This window comes from Arvicanthis niloticus, chromosome 25 (genome assembly GCF_011762505.2).
Source record: "Arvicanthis niloticus isolate mArvNil1 chromosome 25, mArvNil1.pat.X, whole genome shotgun sequence".
In the NCBI taxonomy this organism is placed as follows: domain Eukaryota; kingdom Metazoa; phylum Chordata; class Mammalia; order Rodentia; family Muridae; genus Arvicanthis; species Arvicanthis niloticus.
In genome coordinates this window covers 13,038,743-13,063,053 of record NC_133433.1, presented here as the reverse complement: position 1 = coordinate 13,063,053, position 24,311 = coordinate 13,038,743, and the positions used below count along the sequence as shown (strand labels likewise).

At 40.8% G+C, this 24,311-nt stretch overlaps 1 protein-coding gene across 2 annotated transcripts; it reads left to right on the top strand.

The window, feature by feature from the left end:
- On the top strand, positions 1 to 24,311 carry Ggh (gamma-glutamyl hydrolase). Of its 2 annotated transcripts, none has more exons than XM_076924095.1 (9): positions 1 to 553; positions 4,443 to 4,554; positions 7,820 to 7,870; positions 10,813 to 10,897; positions 12,086 to 12,224; positions 16,157 to 16,263; positions 16,360 to 16,450; positions 22,182 to 22,319; positions 23,935 to 24,311. In XM_076924095.1, exons 1-9 carry the CDS (start codon positions 445 to 447, stop codon positions 24,072 to 24,074), a joined length of 972 nt encoding a protein of 323 aa, XP_076780210.1. In that variant the 5' UTR covers positions 1 to 444; the 3' UTR covers positions 24,075 to 24,311. The 2 variants fall into 2 exon arrangements, with proteins under 2 accessions (XP_076780210.1, XP_076780211.1); XM_076924096.1 differs by lacking the exon at positions 1 to 553 and adding an exon at positions 3,794 to 4,109.

Here is a 24,311-nt window from a genome sequence, read left to right as displayed (position 1 = left end):
AGGGCCTGGTGGGACCCAAACTGGCCATCAGGTCCCAGGCTGGTCGACTCGGTGTAGATGACCTCGCCAGGCAACATAAAGAGTTCACAGGGAGAACTCACAGCATTTGGAGGGCGGCGGGGACTCTTTACAGTCTCCACAGCGGCCTTCGGGAGCATGACATCGCGGGGCACCGGGTGGCGGGTCGGGCGCTGGGCGCTGGGCGCTGGGCAAACGCCGAGCACACTCCCTGAGCCGCCCGCCCCCTCCATCGCCCCGCCCCCGCCTCGCAGGCGCGCGCCCGGACTACACTTCCCATAGGCCTGAGCGGCGCTGCCTTGCGCGCCCTCGAGCCCGGAGCCCCGAGCCCCGCCCAGGCCGTGGGACCACGCCCTCAGAGGCCCCCGGCGGGCCGCGGAACCTTTTTGAGTGGCGGCCCGAGGCCATAGCGCGATCGCGAGCGCGATGGCGAGCCTGGGCCGCCTGCTGTGCGTGTTGGGTTTACTGCTGTGCGGGCTTGCAAGTCCCGGGCTGTCCAGACCCTACAAGCCGGGCTCCAAGAGGCCCATCATCGGTAAGGAGGCTTGGGGCAGGTGTTGAGGACCCGTAGTCCGCGAGGCGCTCGTTTCTCGCAGGCGTGCAGACCCAGGATGCCGGCGGAGCGCTTCTCATCAAAGGGACCTTGTGCTGATTTCCTTCTAGAGACCTCTGCGTCTGTGGGATCGGGATCGGGCAGGCTCAGCTCCTTGCTACTACCTGGCACCCGAAGCCGCTAGAGACGGTCCCGTAATTTTTAGGAACCACAGTCGAGGCAAACGCAGGATTTGAGGTTTCCATGCAGAAAAGAATTTTAAGGACAGCGAGTGTGAAGCCGAGTTGCGATTTATCAAAAGTAGGAAGAGAAGAGCTCAAGTTAAGAATGAAGCCGAGGAGAAAGCATGCCGTGGGCTTTTCCACTTCGGCTGACCCAGTGGTCAGTTTCATAGTTCCAGAAGCTTCCAGAGGATCGCACTTTCTATTCCTCTTCTCTTATTCCATAATGATAATTAAGATTATAGGGAGGCTGCAGAGGTGCCTTGGATAAGATAAAAACCAGGAGCTACTAGTGTTGCACAAGGGATTAGTATGGGTCTTTTACTATACATGAAGTTTCCAGTGAAACTCCTAGAAAATTGCAGAGAAGGGAGAAAGACCTTAAAAAGTGTCAGTTTACTCTTGAGTATTAGCTGCTGAGAGGATTAGTCAGACTTCAGTGTGAGTTGAGAGATGCTTTTCCTGATCTGTGTTCCGATCGTTTTCCCTGCCTTTCCAATGCCAGAAATTCTGCACACGGGTTAAACTTAAGTTTCTTTGCCCAAGAACATACTTGAAGATACAACACACACACACACACACACACACACACACACACACACACACACACACGAAATAGGTAAGAAACTTGAGTGTGCGTGGACTTTGCCATTTTTTTAGCATTAAGTGACAACACTGACTGAAGATATGAATGTCCGTTTTATATCAACCAAAGCGTGAAATTGTTTCTGTCTGGCATGTTTGTGTTTCAAACAGGGTAAAACTGGGTTGCATTCGTGTCAGACATTTGAAAGCTACAAAAGAGAAATCAGCCTGTAGTTAAAATTTTACCAGAGAAATTTATGGGTAGACATATGTAGGACTAGGACATTTGTCTTATTTTTTCCTTCCTTGAAGTTGAACATTATACAGAAACTAGAAACTTGTTTTATGTATTCAGGAGTGGTCCAGTTTTCAAAAGAGTGACTTAGTAATAATAAGAGTGACTTAGTAATTTGGAACCCTCCTTCCAAAGCTATATCCATTGATGGTTAGATTCTTCAAATTGAGTCATATAACATATGTAGTGAATTGCATCTGTGGATCTAGGGAATAGAAAAAAAAAGATGACAGAAGATTTTGTTTCTTAGAATTTAGGCAACTCTAAGTTGCATATGACAAAAGAGAAAAAGTATGCATTTGGTTAACCAGATCAGCTATGTTTTTCTTTTACATTTATTGTGTGTGTGTGTGCACATGCATGTGCATGCTTCTCACATACATCTACAGAGGTTGAAAGACAACTTCGGGAGTCAGGTCTCTTTCTCCACGAGTCCTGGGGTATCTAACTCAGCTCCTCAGACTCAGCAGCAAGCGCCTTTACCTACTGCTAAGCCCTGGTGAAGCCACCTACCCAGTCAATTAAGATAATGTAGTCAATTGAGCATGTAATATGGATATGCTATTACCTTAGGAAGCGCAAAGTATTCAAAGACAAGGAAGCCACACGCATCGTGGAATACCCTGAAGTGTAAAAGCCAACATTGGGAGCACATGTTGAGACCGGGGCATACAACCCGAACTCTGTGCCTAGGAACGAGAAAAAAAAATGAATGGGCTAGGGTGTGGTTGTGGAATTAATTTAGTGTTGCAGGCACTTATGTTCACATGGTTCTGCATGCCTTTCTTGTGGCCCCTCCTCTCCTGTCTTCACTCTTTCCTATAATGGCTCTTGTATTCTATTCTTGGCCAAATTTTATTTTGCACTGTGAAGACCATCTTATTGGATAGAAAGGAGAGAAACATTCTTACTAGCTACATTTTGACATTTGATACTCAGAAGTGATTCATGTCAACTATTGTAAGAAGCCCAGAAAGCAGATGTGATTAATATAGACATAGGAGTTGTGCCCCATCGAGACAGTTAAAGTGACAGCCTAACTCACAGAGGCACAGATAGTCAACGGGCAGACATGAGAATTTTCTTGTTTGTTTAATTTTTGGAGTGTAGGGATGGACCTAAGACTTTGCACATGCTAAGCATATGCTTTGATGAGTGTTGCGTGTCAGTAGTGTGCTAGACTTGGGTTTCATTGGTAAGAGATGATCAAATGAGTGGGACAATATGACGTCACAGAGCCAATGTAGAGCCTCTGAGGTATGTAAAGAAAAAAGCAGCCCCTGCATGCCTGTGACTCTTTGTTCCATTGACTGTTGCTGTCTTGTTTTCTCTTACATGTTCCCAGTCTGGTAGACTTGACAGGCTGGCTCATGACCCTTGCATGCTACTGTTCCCTTTGCTCTAAATCACTCTGCTTTCAAATATGGGTGTGTGGTTCACTGCCTCAGCTCACTGATATCTTTGATTAAGTGCCACACCATACCTTCGTAGGGAGAACTTGTTCCACCTCTCTGAAGTCTTGTTCGACTTTCCCACCCTGCATGCCTAGAGTCACCACCCTGTTTAAGAGACATTGGAAGTGGAACATGTATTTCATTGGCTTTTTAACGCAAGCACCAGCCATCACAATTGGCCCTAAAAGTAAATCTCTGTTGTTTGTCTTTACCTCTTTCCTCTCTCACCCACTAGCATTAAAGCCTATAAGGCAGAGAGTTTTTTCTTTATTACTGTGTCCTCAGCAGCTAGTTCAGTGTCTGGCATGCAATGTAGACAGTATTGAATGATTGAGGGAATGATGGTGGAGTTAGCCTTGTTTCTGTGGAAACACTGGAGAAGGAGGCTTTCTCTAGAAAGGAAAGGGACCTTTTAATAGCCTGGGGTGGGTTTGGAGAATGTTGGTTACTTAGATTGTGAGGTTATTAGAAAGATGGGGACCAACGTTGTTTATACTCTGCCTTTGCTGACAAGGATACAACTGTGACTTTGTGGGGAAAGGGATTTGCCCCTTATACATTTAGTGAGTTGTGTGTGAATAGTCTTAAGGTTGAATGAAAAAAAAACGGTTGGGGCCATTATAAACTTACTTTGGAAGCTTCTTAGGTATTCATTGTGTATAGTGGGTTGGTCTGATACCGCTTGTGTTGTAATGCTAAATACGTGCCCCTAAAGCCTGGTTGCCTCCAGAGACAGAGTCTGAATGTAGACCTAAGTGACTCTAGGTGACTTTGTGCTCCACATTATTCCTGATGAGCATACCTATAGCCTATAGCTGGGCAGAATTGGGATAGATGAGGCTTGAGGTTCCTGAGCTTGGGATTGGAGGAACAACTCGAGGGGAAGAGGAGAGGAAGGTGGAGAGAGAAGACTCCTTGTGGTAAGAATCATAAAATCAAGGCCATTAGAACCATGGAGTTAGGAGCATCTCAGACAAAGCACAGTAAGTAATAACTCGGGGCCATCAATAGGAAAGTAGATTCTAATAACATGGAGGGTACATATTTCCCCAGCATCAGTGCTGATAGAGGCTTGTGATAAAGGTTGAATGTGTCTTTTATCTTGGAACTGAATAATTAAAGGCGGGGTAGAAGCCCCTGATTGAGATGAAATATATTCCACAACAATGGTGTAGTAAGAAACTTAGATCATCCTTTCCCAATACTTTCCCAATAACTGTGGGTAGACTTGCAGGAGCTGTAGGCCTGTTTTGAGTAAGAAATAAAAGAATTTGCTTGAAACTAAAGCTTTTTTTTCTTTTTTTTTTTAAATTTAGGAATATTAATGCAAAGATGTCATGGGAAAATGACGAAGTTTGGAGACTACTACATTGCTGCGTCCTATGTGAAGTACATAGAGTCTGCAGGGGCAAGAGTCGTGCCCATAAGGTATGCTTGAGTGGTTTTCACTGGGATGCAAAGATCCTTCTTTTGTCTCTAAAATGAATGCCTTCTTCTTTCCTATGATTATATCATTAAAAGGAATGTTGTTGCATCTGATTTCAGCCACAAACCGATTGCCAGCAGTCTCCCACTAAATTGTTTACGAAGCTCTCTGTGTGTCTGTCATGTCATTGAGAGTGTGCTATATGTCTATTAGCATTGCGAAAAATCTGATAGCTTCCTTTACCCCAGAAAAGACACTTCTCACAGATACCATAAAAATCATAACTGAGTCTCCAATTTAGCTTGCTTTCCACCTAGTATCAGCATAGGGGAACACTCAAAGACTGAGGGAGACGTTTTGGAAGATTATTGTACTTTCACATCTAGGAAAAGCCTGTCTGTAATGAGTGTTTAGTGTTGCTACAGTGTAAATGATAGGTTTTGCAGTTTTAAATGTGTTAAGTGTGGGGTTAGAGATACGGCGCAGTGGTTAAGTAAGTGCACTTTGTGTTCTACAGGACCAAAATTTGACTCCTTGGACCTATGCAGGGCAGCTCACAACCACTTGTAACTTTAGCTCTTTGGCACACACCACACCTGTAGTGGACATTCACACACACACACACACACACACACACACACACACACACACACACAAATAAAAACAAAACCTTTATAAAGGTGCTTCATTTATTTTATAATTATATGGCTCAGTAAAAATAATATGATTAATCTCAGATTTTTAGTTTGGAGGGATTGATTTCGTCACCTGTTTTCATTTGAAAAAAGTTAATAAGCAAAAATCTTCTAAGCACTTACATCGTTAGCTAAAATTAGTGCTTGAGAATCTCTTAGAACTCTCATATAATCGATTATGAAATTTTCAAAGCCAAACACAACTATTATAACCTATTCTGAAAATAATTACAAAGACTTTCTTATACTTTATATAATATTACAAATAATCAAAATGTAAATACAACTTAGATATGAAAAGTCTTCATGTTGAGCTTCGTAAGGGTGTCTTCTTTCACCTTCCATATTTGATTAATGATGTGATTAGTGTTTAATTTGTTGGTGGTAATCTAACCTCATGTGAAACCATATACTCAAGTTTTAGATCTGAGGAAGAGATCCCTGAGATCTAAGATATGCAGTAGTATCTCACAGTTTTTATGATGGAAGTGCTTAAATGCAAGTTATTTAGGGAGGTAGTGTAAATGGGGGTGAGACATGGCAGAGCCGCCACAGTGGGAAGCCCAGTTCAGAGGCCGCTGGAAAGTTCTGGCTGTGAAATAGAGAGAAAGTGGCCCTGAGACGCCGTGGTGAGTTGCTAGGTGTGTGTTCTTTAAAAATCAGTGGAGATGGTCACTCATCACATCAGAGTTGCTGAGGACACACTAAGTGGGAATGATGGACAGTTGGAAACCTGGGAAGTTTTGAAACCTAATGGCTTGCAGAATATTAGCATCTCTGACAAGATGCTGAAACCCTGACAGACAGCCTGTAGGCTAAACTCCAGCTTTGGCTTAAAAGTTCATTTTGATACTTATTGCTTGAGATTGGAATCATGTGACCCTGTAGAAATCTATGTGAGGGAAATCCTACATGTAAAATGAGGAGACTCAGCATTAGTTATGTTGGTTGCTAGGGCTACTTTCTGGCTCAGAGGGGAGAAGAAGTTAGATGAGAGACCTGGGCAGAATTCTGTTATAGGTGATTCTTGGCTTTGGTATCATCCTGCCTTTACTGGTGACATTCTTTCTCAGAACTTGATGCTTTTGGGTTGCCTATTAGTAGTGAGAAGTGAGGTTAAAGCATACAGTCACACATGGTGCAGAGCCTGCCTGTTAAGCTGGTTCAGGGCTTTTTGTTGTGCAGCTCATCCTGGTCCATGGGGAAGGTTTTGCCATTGCTGGGACAACTTCAAGGGCTTGGATTGGCAGGATACTGAGAACACGTGTACTTAAATTTTATCCTATTACTCTAGGCCAAGTCACCTGTCATGGTAATAATTCTATAGCTGTTTCACTGACTGCTTTGTGGCTCTGAGCCCCAAAGAAGATTACTATGAATTTCTGAATAACCTATGTGGAGTTCAGAGCTTACTGGGACTTAGAAGAGAGTCAGAGAAGCTCCCTGCCAGGACTAGGCAAGGGCTGAGAATTACAGCTCACTTCGCAACAGCAGGAACCATGTTCTAAATCGATCTATGTCCACTTATATCTTTTTCCTGGGGCAGAAGTGGAGTATATTCTACTAACGACTGTAAACTTTTATCGATGTGTTTATGGGGAGAGTGTGTGTGCCTTGCTGTTTTATAGAAATAAAAGGCTGCTCAGTGTAGGAGAGTTATTGCAGGATTTCACACACACTTTTACAGACACCACAGTATGATTTAAAGGTTGGAGCCAGCTGTCGTCGATTAGTTTCTTTGGATTTTCTCTGGGGAAAAGAGATAAAATCTGCAGTAACATGGCAGCAGCTAGGAAGCTTGTAAAGGTGCTTGATCATGGTTTCAGGATACTTGAGCCAGTCTCAGTGGTCTGTGAGTAGTTTGTCCTTAGACCTGGATGGTAGACTTCATGTACAATAGTCACACCTTTGCAGCTGGTTGGGCGGGGTGAGATGTTGGGATTTGGTGTGTATTCATGTTCCCATTTTCCCAAGTTGCCTGTAGGTAAGATGGGTGTTATAGTAAAAGATGGAGGTTTGCGTGTGTGTGTGCCAGTACCCACGGAGGCCACAAGAGGGCTCCAATCTCCTGGAGCTGATGTGAGGACAACTGCACTTGAAACCTCTGGCTGGGCAGCAAGAACTGTAAACTGCTGAACTATTTCTCCAGCCCCACAGAGCTTTACAATGTTTTTGTCTTTATATAAAATAGGTGAATATTTGTAGGTTTCTTGGCTAACAGACAATACTAGTGTCCAGTGCTCAATATCTACTTTAAAATATTGAATTTCATTCAATTCCAGGAAAAACAGATTTACCTTTCTCATTAGCCAAACATGGTATAATTTTGTGATTTTCATAGCTTAACAAGAATACCTTTAAGGTAGAAATGTAATATTGTCTGATATTTAGACAGAAGTGCTGTAGTACTTTGCTCTGCATATACAAAGTCATGGGTTCAATATGCAGTACCGCAAACAACTTAGTTTTTCACTTAGTGTTTAAAAAAAAAAAATGTGGCTTCTATTGAATGTTAACTTTTTCCTTAGGCTTCAGAACTAATTTTCTTATAAAATTCTTTCCTTGTTTTCAGGCTTGATCATAAAGATTCAGAGTATGAAAAACTCTTTAAGTCTATTAACGGGTAAGTGGGCTTGATCTTGCATGAAGTCTTAATACAATATGTTTGTGTGTACATACCAGAGTTTTGCAGAATTTACATATAAGCATTCTGTGTTTCTATGGAGAGTTCTTAAAAGTTGTCTGATAATAATTTCCCAAGTGTGTTTGTTGAAATGTTTTGAAGGAAGATATAAAGCGCCAGTAAAGAGTGGGAAGCAGGGCAAGGTCTCGGGGTTCAAGCCTCTACTGCAATCCCAGATCCTTATGAGCTGGAGGGAAGAGAGCAGACAGTTCACCAGCCTGAGGGGAAAAAAAAAAGAAAACAGAGAGCTGAGAGTGTACCTCAGTGGTAGAGCCTGGTTTGTGTAAGGTTCAGTCCTAGTGTGCAATAGGAAGCAAGACAGGAAATATGTAACTGCTGTATGATACGTTTACTATTTTTAACCTCATCTTTGTTTAAGTGCTTAAATACTTTGAAATTTCCCAGTCGGAGATGTGAAGATACAGATGGTTTGTTTCTCTTTCAGAGGTAATTTGAATAAACTTAAAAAAAATTTTTTTTCTGCTTCCCCATAAAATATGTGAGTAGTTAGAACACAGAACAAAATTGGCAATCACATAAAAATGCCCTTTATTGCTCTTAACTGAAAAGTGCCATTATTTATAGAAATCAAGAATCAGGTTGGCAGAAGTGAGAAAGCTTGCTAATACTCTGTGAAGAGGTGGGAAGACGCAAAGTCTTGTCACCGTAGGTGCTAGAGTCAGTCAGTCCCTGGGGCTCCTCTTCAGTAATCATTGAAATTAGAAAGACACAGATTCTATGACTGGGAACGTAAAATTTTATCTGATAAATAAATATTTGTACAGAGTTATGTACAGACTTGGATATAAGCATAGGCACTGCCCCAAAAGTTCTAAACTGTTGAAGTTGCTCTGGAGGTGGAGGTGGGGATTAGCTCAGTGGGATAATTATGTTTGTTTAATAGAACTTTATGCAGGCGTTTCCAACTGAAGGTGTCTGTAGATGCTGTTTTGAAACACGGCCTTGTGGTAACAAAAGCTGCTGTTTGCCGGTGTGTTTCTGTTATCAGCACAGCAGATGTTGGTAGTTGCAGCTACTTTTGATTGGAAGTGGGGTAGGAAGCAGTGATGATCAAAACATGATTTGCTGTTGCTTCAGTTTGGATCAGTAACTATTTCTTGTAAAATTGGGTCAGTCTGGTAAACTGTTTACCATACCTAGCATGTTCAAAGTATTTGGTAGAGATAAAGGAAAATAATGAATGAACACTTCAAATATATGTTTTGAAATACTTCATCCCACTGACTCTCTCCCAGTGGTACTACTGTTGTTGGAAAATCTGAAGTAGTGTCACTGACAGGTGTGAATAGTTGGGGGCAGCTTGTTTAGATGCCCAGTGTGTCCTCATGGAGACAAACCAGCAACGATTCTTCAGGTGACCAGAAAATCCTTTATGAATCTTCTCCACTTATGTACGTCCTCACACTGACCTCTCGGACACGGCACTCTCCACAGCGCAGGCTCTGAAGGCTGGACTCTGAATTGGTGAAAATCAGGGGGTGGAATTTATTGTTTCTGAATGGAGTTTATTCTTTCTGGAGGAAACAGGAAAAAGAAAGCTCAATAAGTTCAAAAAATACCTTCCCTGAGGTACAGTGGAGCTGACCCCACACTGTTTTGTGGGAGCAGACTTCCAGTTGAAGTATGGATCCTGACCTAAGGGAGACTGTCTGGGAGTATTAGTCCACTTTAACTGTGGAAAAGAACTGTGGGATTGCATAAACCAGACTTGGTCAGAGGCACGTTTTAAAATACTGAGTTAGTTGGGGAGAGACCTGTTAATTGGTCTCCTTCAGTGACAGATGGTTTTCTGCTATGGCTTGTGGTAAGTGTTTTAGCAGAAAACCTTTTCCATTAGACCGAATCTCCTAACAATAGAAACTAGCCTCGTCACAGGCTGATACAAAGCCTGATTCATAGAAGAATCATGGTGTATTTCTTAAATGAGAAATAGCCTCTGGCTGGTAAGATAGCTTGTCACAGGAGCCTGGTGAGGTAAGTTCCATTGCCACATGCATGTGAAAAGAAAGATTATGTTATGTGTGCTGCCTCTCACCCCCCCTCTTCATACACACACACACACACACACACACACACACACACACACACACACGTAAATGGAAGCCAGACTACTTTGGAATATCCTTGCTTATTTCAAGATGTGTTAAAGAGCTTAAGTATTTAATATTAGTCCAAAAACCTAATATAAAAACATGGTAAAAAGTTTTCTCCTAAGTTTCATCTTTTTTGGGTAGAATGAAAGAGAACCTAATATTTGTGACTCTTTCAAGACTTTTCTAGAATGATAGTTCTGTTGATTTGCAGGACTCCTAATATTGTGTTTATTACTTAAGAAATATCAGGACTGTGGAGATATCTTGTAGATATTTAATTCTAATAGAAATAATTATGATTATTATGTGATATATATATATATATATATATATATATATATATATATATATATATAATTTTGAAGTTAAAATAGGTATGTTTTTTCAACTGACTTGGCTTTACTGATCACCTTAGTTCAAAGCCAGCTAGACTTGGAGATTTGTCTCTTCATGCTCTTTGGTCTTTCTCCCCCTCCCCTTTTTGCCTTTGATTTGTTCATGTTATATTTCCTTCAATGAGCTTGTAAAAAAAACCTTTTTTGAAGAAGTTTTAAGAGAATATGTGCAAAATTCTTAACCACAGTAATTTCTGAATGTCTAGAATTAAGAATATTATGTATGTATACATGAATATATATTATATATATATGATATATATATATATATATATATCTTACCAATTATATAGTAAAGAAAAAGTTCTTTAAGTGAAGAATGTTTATTTACTTGGTGAATGGGGGAAATATATCTTAACTGATTTTGTTTCAGAGTCCTCTTTCCTGGAGGAGGTGCTAGCCTAACACATTCAGGTTATTCCCGTGTGGCGAAGATATTTTTCAGAAAGGCTATCGAGGTAAAGATGTCTTCCTGCTCATCACTCCTAATGGGTTTGTCTGTCTCCATAAGGACAATTTTCTTTTTTCGAGTGTACAGTATTACTTTCTTCATAGTTACTCCAGCCTTATTAATAGCCAGACACCTGCTCTTCCAGAGTCAAGCGTCTACTCACCTGCTATTTGTTTCATGTACTTTGGGGATTCTTGGTGTGGAGCACACCCTCATAGGTTAGTAAAGCTAGTGCCTCTCTCTGGCCCGTTATGCACTGGGCATCGTTCCTATGATACTACGTCTCCTCTTTTCAGTTCTCCATCCAGCCTCATCCTCTCAGCCACCCTCTGACACCAGACACAGGTATTGCTAGTGAGCTTGTATTCCCAGCCAAATACAAGTGAAAGACATGAGTCAGAGAACAAAAGAAAGTCTCAAAAATACTTTACCAAGTGGACGAGAACATCACGTGACACACCATGATAGAGCGGACATCACTTATGTGGATTTCAGGTGCTTGTTGTACAAAATATTTAGTTTTAGGGTTGATGGAAGCCAGAAGTTTGCTAATGTCGGCAATGCATTTGAAAAGTTGTACCTAGTAGTGATAACCATGTCAGGTCAGACTCAGAGGTTGGTCATAAATGGCCATTAAAACAGACTAAAGATAGCTCGAGATAACTCAGGCTCTATGTATAGCATGATGTCACTTCATGGGCACAAAGTGCTAGTCAGTCAGGCCATAGACTCTTCCAAACAGACGTGGCTTCTTCAGAGCTCTTCAGTTCACATACTGTAGGCCTTGTCTGTTTATCATGCACAGTGCCCAGCTACTGTGCAGTGCCTCACCTTGGTCGGCCTTAGAGCTTTTGGTTCCTGTTTCTCCCCTGAAGTCTTGCTAGCAATTTCTGTTTATTGTTGCTGGCACTCAGATCTTGCCAGTCTCCCCTAAATGTTTTCCTCAATAATTATTTTTCTGAGATACTTGCTTAATAGCTTTTAATAGTTAAACTAAATAACTCATGGGTCTTTGAGTCAAGACAGTATGCCGACGACTCTCCTTTTTTCATCCTGCCTGGGAGTTTTTCTGAATTAAGTGGTAGCCTGCTAATGGTTTCCAGAGAATTCTGAAGAAAACTCTGTAGCAGTAATTACAAACACGGACACACTTAAAGTTTGAACCAACATAATTTTCACTTTCATTCTGCCAAAGAGTTATGATAACGGAGACTATTTTCCTGTGTGGGGAACATGCCTTGGATTTGAGGAGCTTTCCGTCCTGGTTAGCGGTGAGAACTTACTAACGAATACAAGCACTAACTCAATGACATTGCCCTTGAACTTCACTGCAGGTAAGAATAAGCACCAACTCTTCCAAAAATATTTCTTAACAGCATTTGTAAACACTGCATATCAGGACAGGAATAACCATTAGTCTTTGAGTTATCTGAAGACCAGAACTCTGAGTGAGCCCTTTGTTATTCATTTGTGAGAATGATAATATTTGTGTTTGATCTAGTTTTTGTTAATATTTGTGTTCTAGTGGTCTCAGGATCATGTAATAAGAAATCAGAAACCAGTTCTGATTTTGAGATCTAGCTAGCTTTCTCACTTTGTTCTTGGGGAATCATTCTGTCTCTCTTAGCTTTTTCACTCTAAAAGTTTTTACCTCTGGGAATGCTTTCTGAGAATTAAGATGATTTCTGGTTTGTATGTGTAGTACTTTAAATACAGATCTTATAAATATCAAGTATTATTGCTATTATGCCAGTATTTTCTCTTTGTAGACACATGTTGTTTCTGTCTTGAGTGTTTTATATAGTAGTTTTATTCTGGCACCGAACACTTGGAACTAGTAAGACCTCACAAATTAAAGGGCTTGATGCCTAGTGAGACCACTCTATTTGTGTAAAACCGAAGGCAAGTCACCCAGTTCCACCAACTTTCCTGCTAGCTGCTGCACCTATGCAGATACCTATGACCTGGCTGTTATGTTTTATAATTCACTACAACAGTTCAGAGAGTTCAAAAGCAAACAAAACCCCCTTGTATTTGCTTACCATTCTGGAGATTCCATGACCATGGGTTCCTTGAGTTTCAGAATTTTTATTGGTATTTTCTTGCAACACGTGATTGAGTCATTGCTCATTTGGCTGAATTCAGTCTCCTTTGCCTCTTGCACTTCCTGAGGTTGGGCAGCTTCAAAGTCCTCTAATGACATGATTGGTCTTTCTGGTAATCAGCCCATTCTGAGGTAATGTAAGAGCTAACAGTGAACCATCTCATTTTCATAATATACTTCTATCACTCAGGAAATTTCAGTGGCTAAAGAAGCTCTTAGTTGGAAATCTAAAATAAATTCCATATAAATTCTGGATCATCATAATTAAGTGCTACCAACTATTGATATTCTCACTGATTCTGAGAGGGAAGAATAGTGATCATTCATAGAATTCCTAGGATATTCCATACCCTCAGAAGTCTTGTTTTCTTGGGAAGAATTTATTTTAGGTCAGGCTTTTAGGTGTGCCATATAACAAAAGCCCAGTTTCTACAACAAAGCAGTTCTTCAAGGTACTCACTGAAGCCATTAGCTGAGAGGCCTGACTTAGCATCAGAACCTTGAACATGTCAGGATTGTGTTTTCATTACCCTGTTGGTATTTTAGTCTGTGTAACTGACTACGGTCTCCTGGGCCTCTTCCATTCCCAGAGACTGGGCTGTTTCAAGCCCTCTATTCACATGGATAATCCTTGTAATCAGAACCCATTCTGAAGTAATCTGGGGAGCAATGCTCCCCCTTCATCTCTTCGCATCACAGATCTGTTCTCTAGCTTAGTTAATGTTCTTTTCTCCGTAGTTAGCATAGTTAACCTTTCCTCAGTTGATTAAACTGATTCTCTGTCAGTCTCATACATGGATATAATGTACCCTCTCCTCTCTCCTTTTTCATCCTCCCTCTCCCCCATTAACTTCCCTCCTCCCTGCACGTGCCTTTCTTCATCTATGTTTTTTTTTTTTTTAATTTTTGTTTTGTGAGTCACTGGTTTTAACCAGGTCTCTCTGTGACCATGGGTTTTGAAGAGCAGTTCACATTTCTTCTGTTTCCCGATGTTTACATCCCTTCCTTCTTCTACCATGGTTCCTTGAGCTTTCGATACAGTGATATAAATGTCCTGTTTAGGGCGGAACATTCAAAAGTCTTGTCACGTTGATAAGCCATGGGTCTGCACTCATTGTCGTTCACTGCAAAGAGAAACTTCTTTAACTAGAAGGGGCTAGCATTTGGGTATAAACACATATCTAGAATGAGGTTTGGCACCATATTGGTTTTGTTAAACAACAGTAGTGCGTTCCACTTTAGGGCCCATAGTCTTGACCATCTCAGAATCCATGTTGGCCCAACCATAGGCATTTCTGGGGAAACATGCTTGGCTTACCATTTACTCTTGACTAGGTTAATAATGCTTTAATGCTTGCTGTTTGGCTGTTGGTAAGTGCCATAGTGGGTTTTATTTTTTTCATGTGTTTAAATTATTTCTCTGTTCTTAAGTTGTTTTAAGTACTTAATCATTTAGGTAATTTTTGGTGGGTTTCATCACCCACCGTATATATTCTCTCATCAAAAAGGCATTGCTTTCTTTCCATAACACTCATGCCCCTATTGTACCATGGTGCACATCTGGCTTTCTAGATTGGCAGTGAGGTTTGTAGGGTTCACACCTGGGTGAGACCATCGTTACCTTTTCTCCCTCAGCATAGCACTTTGTGGCAATATGCACGCTATTCAGCATGGAGGAAGCCTTGACCTCAGTTCCAGCTTGATTTTTTTTTTTTTTTTTTTTTTTAAGATCTTGCACCCTGGGTGTGTGGTATCCTAGCAATGGAGTCTTATCATCTAGTTCTGGTGGGCAACCAAGAGAAATGGCAAGAACTTATATTGTTTTAGTAGTCTTATTGGCCTGCCTGACTAGCAGTTATAGGGCTGTGCCCCACAGCTAGCACAGGGATTTATAGGAGCAGTATTACCTAGTCATGTAGAATATCTCTTTTTAAAATACAGATCTATATATATGTATATGCATATGTATATGCATATATATATATATATATGGATCTATATTTTAAAGAAAATTTATGTGTATGTATGTGTATGTATATGTGTATGTATGTGTGTGCATGTGTGTGTATGTGTGTGTATGTATGTGTGTATGTGTGTGTGTGTGTATGTGTGTGTGTGAGACAAAAGAGGGAGTAGGATTCCATGGAGCTGCACTTACAGTGGTTGTGAGCCTGCTGGACATGGTTGCTGAGAATTTAACTTGAATCCTCTTGAAAGAAGAGCAAGTGCTCTTAACTGTGTACCCATCTTTCCAGCCCTTTAACTTGACCCAACCTGCAGGTCCTAGGTTATTCGTGAGGGACGAGGAGGGTTACAATCCTGGAAGAACGGGTGAGAGAGAGAATGGACTCAAGGAAGCAAATGCTTGTCAAGAGTCATATATTTGGGCACAAAGTGCTTATTTATAATACATTTTTCAAAGGGAGGGGTAAGAGGGATCCAGGTGATGGGAAAGTACAGAATCTTCTTGGCCTGTGCCCCGAAACAATGGCGGTCTAACTGCTTACTTCAAAACATATGGTGCACTGCTTTACATCTAAAAATCTATTGATAAGTTTCAAGCAGAACCTTGTGGTTGCCAGGGAGATGAGGCTGCAGGAGACATTGTGCAGGTGGGGAGAAGTAGGGGGTGAGGGTAAGAGGCGAGGGGCCTGGCTTCTGACATTAACTGACAGGTTTTAATTGCCTTACAAAATAGTAGGTTCCCACATAGTCTTTCATTTTGCTTAATCTGCCCTCAACACCATCTCCTTTTAAGTCTTAGATACCTCTGAGAATACACTGGAAATGTTAATAGCCTTTATAGGAACACAGACTTATATATTTGGGAATTCTTATTTTTCAGAGGTTTCTGAGGAAGTCAGAGTTAAGATTCTCTGCTCTTCCATGGATAGCCTATGTATGGTCATTCTATTAAAAGTCTAAAAGGAGGTAATTATATCTGTAGCATATCTTATCTGCCTCCATGTTAGATATGCCTCTGCCTGACTATAAGCACTTGTTTGGAAACCTGGGGAAACATGCTCTGCTCCTCATTTACTCATATTGATTATCTTAATAATGGCTGCTGTTTGGCCAAAGGTAAGTGACTTGCTGGGCTTTAGTTTTTATTTATTTGTTTTCATGTGTTGAAGTCATTTTTCTGTGCTTAAATTATTTTAGGTGCAAAACAGGGCAGAATGTTCCAGAATTTTCCTGCTGAGTTATTGACTTCATTAGCATCAGAAAATCTGACTGCAAATTTTCACAAATGGAGCCTCTCTGTGAAGGTATCACATGACTACTCAATCAGTATCTCCTAATGAGATGACTACAATCAGGATAACTACAAGAGTCGAACCCTCTGTTTTCTTTTTATGTTGTAGAACTTTACAGAAAATGAAAAGTTAAAGAAGTTTTTCAATATATTAACAACCAATACAGATGGCAAGACTGAATTCATTTCATCCATGGAAGGTACGTGCAGCTATATAGCAACTAAACTTAGTTTTCTTGTTAGTGATGTCATGTCATATCACTTTGGAGCTCAAGGACAGAAGTAGGGTTATCTTTGAAGACAGAAGACACATTCTGTTCACATTCCAAATCAGTGCAGGCTGGGTAGTTTTAGGAACTTGGGTGATAGTGAAGAAGAGACCTGAGGATCAAGGAAGGGTGAGAAAACCACTTTTTTCTAGAGTTATCAGATTAATCACCTTAACTACTTCCTTCAGACATTCTGAAAGTGGTGTTGATGGAGGAAACCATCTTTCTAAAATATGTTAGCTAGGTGCCAAGAAAGTAAGCACATGAATGCCTGAAATTCTGAGGGTATGGAAAGCGGCTTTGTTGTTGGCCCAGTGTGAGGAAGAAAGGACACCACAGAACAGGACTGCAGGCTGTACGTGCCATGCAAGGTTAAGCTCAAAGACACTTGGGATCCTGACCATGGAACTTTGAAAAGAATTGTTTGCCCGAGCATGCTTAGGACATGGGGTGAGGATGGTGGGCGAGTGAGCCTTAAACCCTCATAGTGACAAAGTGGTCTAGTGTCGCCTACATTGTCCTAGCTGGGAATGTAGTCAGAGGGCAGGTTGAATGCTTATAACCTATGTTTGCTATATACATGGAAAGGGTTCATGTACATAGTAGCACACATGTGCAGTGCAGAAGCAAATCACAGTACTTGTCTAGGACAGGGCAAGCATCATTCTTTCCCTGTTTCAGGATATTTCTTTGAATGATATTTGATGGAATATGAGTGGTTCAGGTCTCAGATAACACACAAGGAAGCAAGGTATCACAACTATGAATCTGGAGAAACAGCAACTGGTCCTGCACAAACTTCAGCTATTAAGAATTTTGACATTTAGTAGAATACCTTAAGTTATTAACAAATAAGGAATATTTGAAAATATATGTTTATGGCTAGGAAGGGTGGCACATACCTTTAATCTCAGCACCCTGGAGGTAGAACCAGCCAGATTGAACTCTTCTGAGTTCCAGGACAGCCATGGCTACATGAAGAAACCCTGTCTTGGGGGGTTGGGGAGCATAAAAGAGACTTAAACAGAATTAAATTTACTTACTAAAAATGAAAGAAATTCAAATGAAGTCTCAAAAGAGAGGTTAATCCTAAGACACAGAGAGAGAAGGCACTAGCATAGAATCAAGATGCAAAGGAAACATTCCAAATTCATCTTAGGTGGCTGTCAAATGTGTGAGCCCAGAGGTGGCGTCAGGAGGACGGGGTGAGGCATTCCAACACCTGACTGGGCTCTGGGAACCAAGGAGGAAGAGGGGCAGAGACCTTTTTTCCTCAATGGTTAAAAGAGATACTTGAGTGGAAAAAAGACCCAAGTGGAAAGGTAAAGAAAGGCCTTAGAGAAATAAAGGAGAAAGTCTGTGATCTTGGGTAAGGGAAGTTTTCAAGATATAGAAAAATACAATTCATAACTCAAAAGACTGAGGAAATCAGCTGAATTGGTAAGTTATATTAAGAAGAGAGAGGGGGAGAGAATATATATGTGTGTGTGTGTGTGTGTGTGTGTGTGTATGCATACAGCTGCCAAACAGTCTGTGTTTATCTCAGAAGAAGTAAAGTGATCAGTAAAGATTTAAATAACAGCTTTTTATAAATAGCTTGGAGCTCTGACTAGATACCTTGGAGAGTGAACGCCAGTGTGTTGTCCTCACACTGATAGATAGAGTACTGTATTGGCAGCATTTTGTAAGATCATAGAAATGAAAACTATGTAGGAGGAAACACACCGACACACGCCTTTGATCAGAGCCTGGCAAGCTGAAACAGGAAGAGTGCGGCAATGAGGGAAGTTGTCAGTGTGCCCACTCCCTGGTGGATGCAGTGGAAGCAGAAGACTCCACCTTATATCAGGACTGATAGAGTTAAGACCGAGAACAAGTGCCACCCAGGCTATTGCACTGGGCACATTCATGCAGTTAAGTCACAGTGCCTAGAGCACTTTGCCTTTTCTTAGTAAAGCTGATGGTCTCCAGTCCTGTTAGCCAGCAGTCCCAGTGTTTTAAAATGCCATAGCAAAGCTGCATGTGGTGGCACGCACCCTTAGTTTTAACACTTGGGAGGCTGTAATGAGCTAGGCCAGGGCTAAAGACTGTCTCAAAATCCAAAACCAAAATAAAACAAAAGCAATGCCAGTAAGACCACTTTAATGAAACCTTTTCATGAACCTAGAAATGTACATATAATTGCTCCTATTAGCAAAAAGGGAGGCTGTTAAAAACAAGCCCCATGCCTCACAATACAAGGAGTGAATCATATAACCGAATGCTATGAGATTCTTCAAATCACTGCATGTACCTGTGTTCCTCATTCTGAGTGGACTTTGAAAAACAATTTTGAGTTAAAAAAACAAAACAAAACAAAAAAAGCATAAAATATACCTCGCATTTTGTTTGTGTTTTGGGAAAATTTCCCTCTGTGGTGCAAGCCTAGAAACTCACTAGCCAAGGCTTGGCTCCAGCCTGCTGCAGTCTTCCTGTTTCAGCTTGCCAGGCTCTGATCACAGGCGTGCGTCAGTGTTTCCTCCTACACAGTTTTCATTTCTATGATCTTACAAAATGCTGTCAATACAGTACTCTATCTCCTGATGGTAACTTGAAGGGAACATTAAGGAGAGGGACAATTTATTACAGTAGTTATTGCACAGAAGAGGGGATTCGTAAATATCAGCCACACTTGATGTTTCCATATTTGTGACGAATAATAAGGAATCATACTGTTTTTACATTTATTCAAATAAATGATTCGTCCAGAATCTCCAAGAGATGCCATTTTACAGACTTTGTGTTCTGTCTCTCAGAACATCCATGACTGGATGGCTGTAAACTTAGATGGGACCGTCTAGGACCGTCTAGGCTGATGGAGAAGGAGGAGCTGGAAACAGGAAGGGACCCAGAGACAGAAGATACTTTCTCTGCTCCTTTGTCAGGTAGACTCTTAGATTTGGTGAAGCTGGAGAGAGCAACCTGAGAGGACAGAAACCAAGAGAGGGGTAAACTATCCTAAGGTGGGAACAGTGATTGGTGTTTGGAGATTGTGACTGAGTCCATTTTATGTTCCAGTAACTGAGTCTCTGAGACTGAATCATCCAAAAATAAAGATTAATCTATCTAAGTGTTCTGGAGGTTGATGGGTCCTTGAACATAGTGTTAGCATCTAGTGAGGACCTTCTGGCTATATATAGCATCACCGATTGTCATATGACAACGCAGAAAGGGATGCTCAGTCAGTTTTCCCCCTCTTACAAAGGCGCTGATACTGTCATGGCCTCACCCTTCCAAGCTCTTCTAATCCGAATTCCTAAAGGTTACACCTCCATGTACCATTAACATGATTTAGAAATTAACTTTCCAACATCTGAATCTGGGGGACACTCCTAAGCCACAGCACATTGGTCAAATTAGTGAGGTGGGAAGAAATATTTATGCAGGAAAGTCTGAGAAATGATCATCAGCCCAGAATGAAGTGGGATTTTCTTTCTACCCAGTTGCTAGAGTCGCCACCATCCAAACACTCTGCAGTAGAAACTTGCAATCCATGTTGGCTTCCCTGACACATTATCTACTTCTAAAAACCCTATGGCAATTCTTGCATCCCAGATCTAACTTGTGCATGCTTTCTTCTGTCTACCCAGCCCCCTCCTAACTGCCCATACAGTTATCCTCCAACTACATATGGAGTCTCACCGAGAAACCAATCTGATTGCGCTGCCCACACAAAACTCAGTAGCTCTTCACTATCGGAGGGCAAGGCTAGATTTACCTGATCATTGTCATCCGTGCTCTCTGCTGCTTTCCCTGCAGACTGTTCCTCTGAGATGTGTGCAGCCCGTTGCTGCCCTCCACAGAGTAGTGCTTCTCACCTCTCTTTCTCTCTTCCCATGTTCCTCATGTCTTCTGGTGAGCTCTCAACTACACTGAAAGACTCAAGCTAGATGTCTCATCTTTGAGAAGCCTTCATCTTTGTTTGCTTCATGTTCCTTGTGGATGTTGCTTTTTGCTTGAATTTGTTCAAGCTCCAACTTTCTTGGCTGGAGCCTATTGAGAGCTGGAGTTTTGTCTTACTTTCCTTTTTATAGGGCTTTGGTATTGGGTTGGAAGCTGGAGATTTTGGTTCTTTGTTGGTTTTTCTGACTCTGTTATCATGTAAAAATTTTAGAGCCTGAACATATTATACATTTTATAAATTTTATATATTTTATACATTTTATACAAACACAAATGCACACATACAAAACACTCACATACATACATACATACATACATACATACCTGTTAGGAGCACATACAATATATGTGCTTTAGGGACCCTTGATGCTCTGTTTCTTGTGTATTTTATTTCACTCTTGATGATCTTGTTCTAAACCAGTGACTGAGGTTAGAATTTCTACAGCTGTAAAGAAATGCCATCAGTCTTTTAATAACAGTTTTCTAAAGAGTAAGCCTTATTTGTTTCTGAACATCAGCATCTGTATGTCCCTGTGTATCTGATTATCAGATAAATCCTCATTTAGGCATTTTTACCCTCAGGCACGCTTTGTGGGCCATCCCAGGCTGCAGAGAGACAATGCTGCAGCCTGAGAGGCAGAGGGAGGCAGAGGGAAGGAAGGAGCTCTGTGTCTCTCTGCGAGAGCTGCTGACTGGGAGACTTTGTTTCCTGTGAATTCCAGTAAGACTGGAAGGAAGTGTTTGCTTCTGGCAAGCTGCTGTTCAAGTGGAAAAACTAGTAATGGGGCATGAGAAGACAGTCCTCTCTCCTTGTGTTCTCCAAGCACTTTCTGGGAGCATTCATAGTCTCCATTCTAAAACACTGATGGGTGGGGGTGGATGCTTTCTATTAAAATGAGGAGAGACACATGAATTAAAAAAAAGACTTAATTTTCAGAGACATATATATCCACTTTTCTAAAACATTGTGCAACTTTTATAGCATGTGAAGAAAAATAAGGGAGTAATATATTAAACTTTCTACATTCTAGCCAGTCAGCAAGCAAATGGCCATTCTTTTATATAACTTTCTCCTTAAACTGAATTATTTTTTTTTCAGTCTAATTCCAGAGATTAAATCATTTATCTAGCTAAGAGTATGCACACTGAGTTCTAAAACTAACTAAATTATAATCACCAAGAATACAAATATTTTAAAACTATTAACATTTATTTTAGCAATTATTATTCAAATCATTTATTCCATAGGCTGGGCCTGCCTGCTTAGTTTTCATTCTTCATAAGTCATTATGGGAGGAAAGCATGCATGAGGAGAGGTAAAATACAGATATAGAAATGTATGTTACCAACTAAGTGTGCACCTAGGCCTAAAGATAAAACTCAGTGGAAGAATGTTTACTTAGCATGGGTGTGTTCCTACTTTGATCCACAGACAAAAGAAACTTCTCACTTGGCTGTTGTTCTGGAATGTATTCCCAGGCCAAAGCTTATTCTGATTTCCTGGAAACGTAGCCCTTGTTCAGATTTTAAGAGATTCCCTATTGGGTATTTTAACCCCGACTATGAGCAGTTCTTTGTGTGAGGGAATATTTACAACTTTTACGTTTTCCGATTTTGATGAGTTGTAACATGTTTTATGTGGCACATGCACGGCATGAAACAATGGACAATATCATCATAAACTATTCTTTTTGCTTACTGGTGTCTGTTCTCCACCCAGGATTTAAGTATCCAGTATATGCTGTCCAGTGGCATCCTGAGAAAGCACCATTTGAGTGGAAGGAACTAAACGGTATTTCCCATGCACCAGATGCTGTGAAGACTTCATTCTACTTAGCAGAATTTTTTATTTCTGAAGGTAACATATGAATGTATAATTAATTCATCGCTCCATTATGACTTTTAAGGGAAGTGCACACCCTCGCCTTGGCTCCGGTATACCTCTTTATTCTATAACTGTTCTATATGGTCTTTAGATTTAACTGAAAAGTACTAATTAATGTTAAATCCTTGAAATCGAGATAGTAGATATTCAAGAAAAATCAGAGCAATTATTTAACAGAGTCATTCACGATCCAGTATTCATGATACAGTTCTTGAATAGTAATTTAAAGAATGTGGAGTTCCTAGCCAAACATGGTGACACATGCCTTTAATTCCAGCACTCAAAAGATAGAGGCAGGCAGATCTACATGAGTTCAGAGGTCAGTCTGCTCTACAGTGCGAGTCCAGGACAGCCAGGGCTATTTCACAGATAAACCCTGTTGTAGAAAAGAAAAAGTGGACGTGGAATTCTTTCTTCTTTCTCCTTGAGTACTTTCAGTTTTGATTTTTAGGAACTATGATGTAATTATAACAACCTCTGGCCATTATATTTTTTCCAAGACAATGATACAAATTGAATTATATTTTATTACAGCATGCTTATGATTATTTGTCTGTAGCATTGGGATGCCTGGGAAAAGTTAGTAACTTTGGTCTGTTTAGCTCTGACAACACAGAGTTCCATGCTATTTATTCTTGGGGTTGAATAGAGAGTTTGGGTGTAGGTATTTATATCTTAGTTGAAGGAACTGGGTGAGAGCGGTAGAGGCAATTTGCAAGGGACAGAGCATCATTTAGGTGAGGTGTGGCTAGTTAAAGACAAGATGAGCCCAGTGTTTATCCTACCTAGCTCCAGCTTGCCCAGTGGTTTTTGTCTGCCTTCTTGGCTGTATTAGGAAGCCACTGTCCTCCTGTTTCATTTGTGTTTGACATTATATATAGTTAAATGGAAAAATTCCTGAAAAAAATTGAAATAAGTTTTAAACAGCAAAGCCATCCCATATGCAGTGTTGGTCCCCAGCAGCATTTTCCCTGTGGGTGGAGTGAGTCGCTGCAGTGGGCAGGACAGCCTTTGCTGCAGCCTTCATCTAGTGGTGGTAGTTGGGTCTGCATCTGCCAAGATTCTTTATCAAAACATCAGAGGGCCTGATGGTGACATGAATCTCAAAAGTTAGTTCTCCCCCATGTACAGACTTCTCATTGGCCTACTGGATTGAATAATCCTGCCTTGTTTCTTCCACGGGCATCCATCCACTTTAGTTTCTCTGCCCCTTTCTTTAACTCATCCACCATCTCAGTGCAGGTGTACTATGAAGATAGTCCACCATTTAATTCTGCGTGTCCGCTAGGCTGTGCTTCTCCTGGGATGGGTCCATGTCCTGTCTCTACTTTCATCCCAGGCCTGTAACAAGTTTTGTGCACGTTTAGCCATATAATGAATTATATACTGAATTAGGGGTGAATTAGCTGCTGTAACAATAGCAACTGTGCTCACATTGACACTGTTGTACTGGGGAGGAGATTCTTTGAGGCATTGCCCTTGCCTATGCTTCCCCAGTGAGGAATGCTAGTCTCAGGAAGAACTGTATTATAGTCTCCTGAGCGCTTGTCCACCTGTCTTTACTAATGAGCATTGTTTTCTCTTGCAGCTCAGAAAAATGATCACCACTTTGAAAACCCACTGGAGGAGACTAATTCCTTGATTTACCAGTACTGTTCAGTTTATACTGGAAATATTTCTTCATTTCAGGAATCTTATGTGTTTAACCGAAAGTCTTCAGTATCGTAGCAGAGCAACTTTGAGTGATTCTGTGATTGAATTGCTAACCCTGATCAGGACAATATGAGAAGGCCAGAGAGCTGCCTTTGCTGTGTGCCTGGTTCTGATTCGTGGCTAAATACATGATTATTTTTTTATCAGATTTGATAAACTGACCGTGAAAAAAAGTAAAAATCATAGTGTTTTTTTTCATGAAAATGCCTTCTTATGTCTGAAGATTCTAAAATACAAGTTTTTGGAAATACA

Excerpts from the sequence above, each read along its gene's own strand:
- Ggh (XM_076924095.1), top strand. The coding sequence starts at position 445 with ATGGCGAGCCTGGGCCGCCTGCTGTGCGTGTTGGGTTTACTGCTGTGC. Across the intron at positions 554-4,442 it reads CTCCAAGAGGCCCATCATCG|GAATATTAATGCAAAGATGT; the intron begins GTAAGGAGGCTT and ends TTTTAAATTTAG. Across the intron at positions 7,871-10,812 it reads CTCTTTAAGTCTATTAACGG|AGTCCTCTTTCCTGGAGGAG; the intron begins GTAAGTGGGCTT and ends ATTTTGTTTCAG.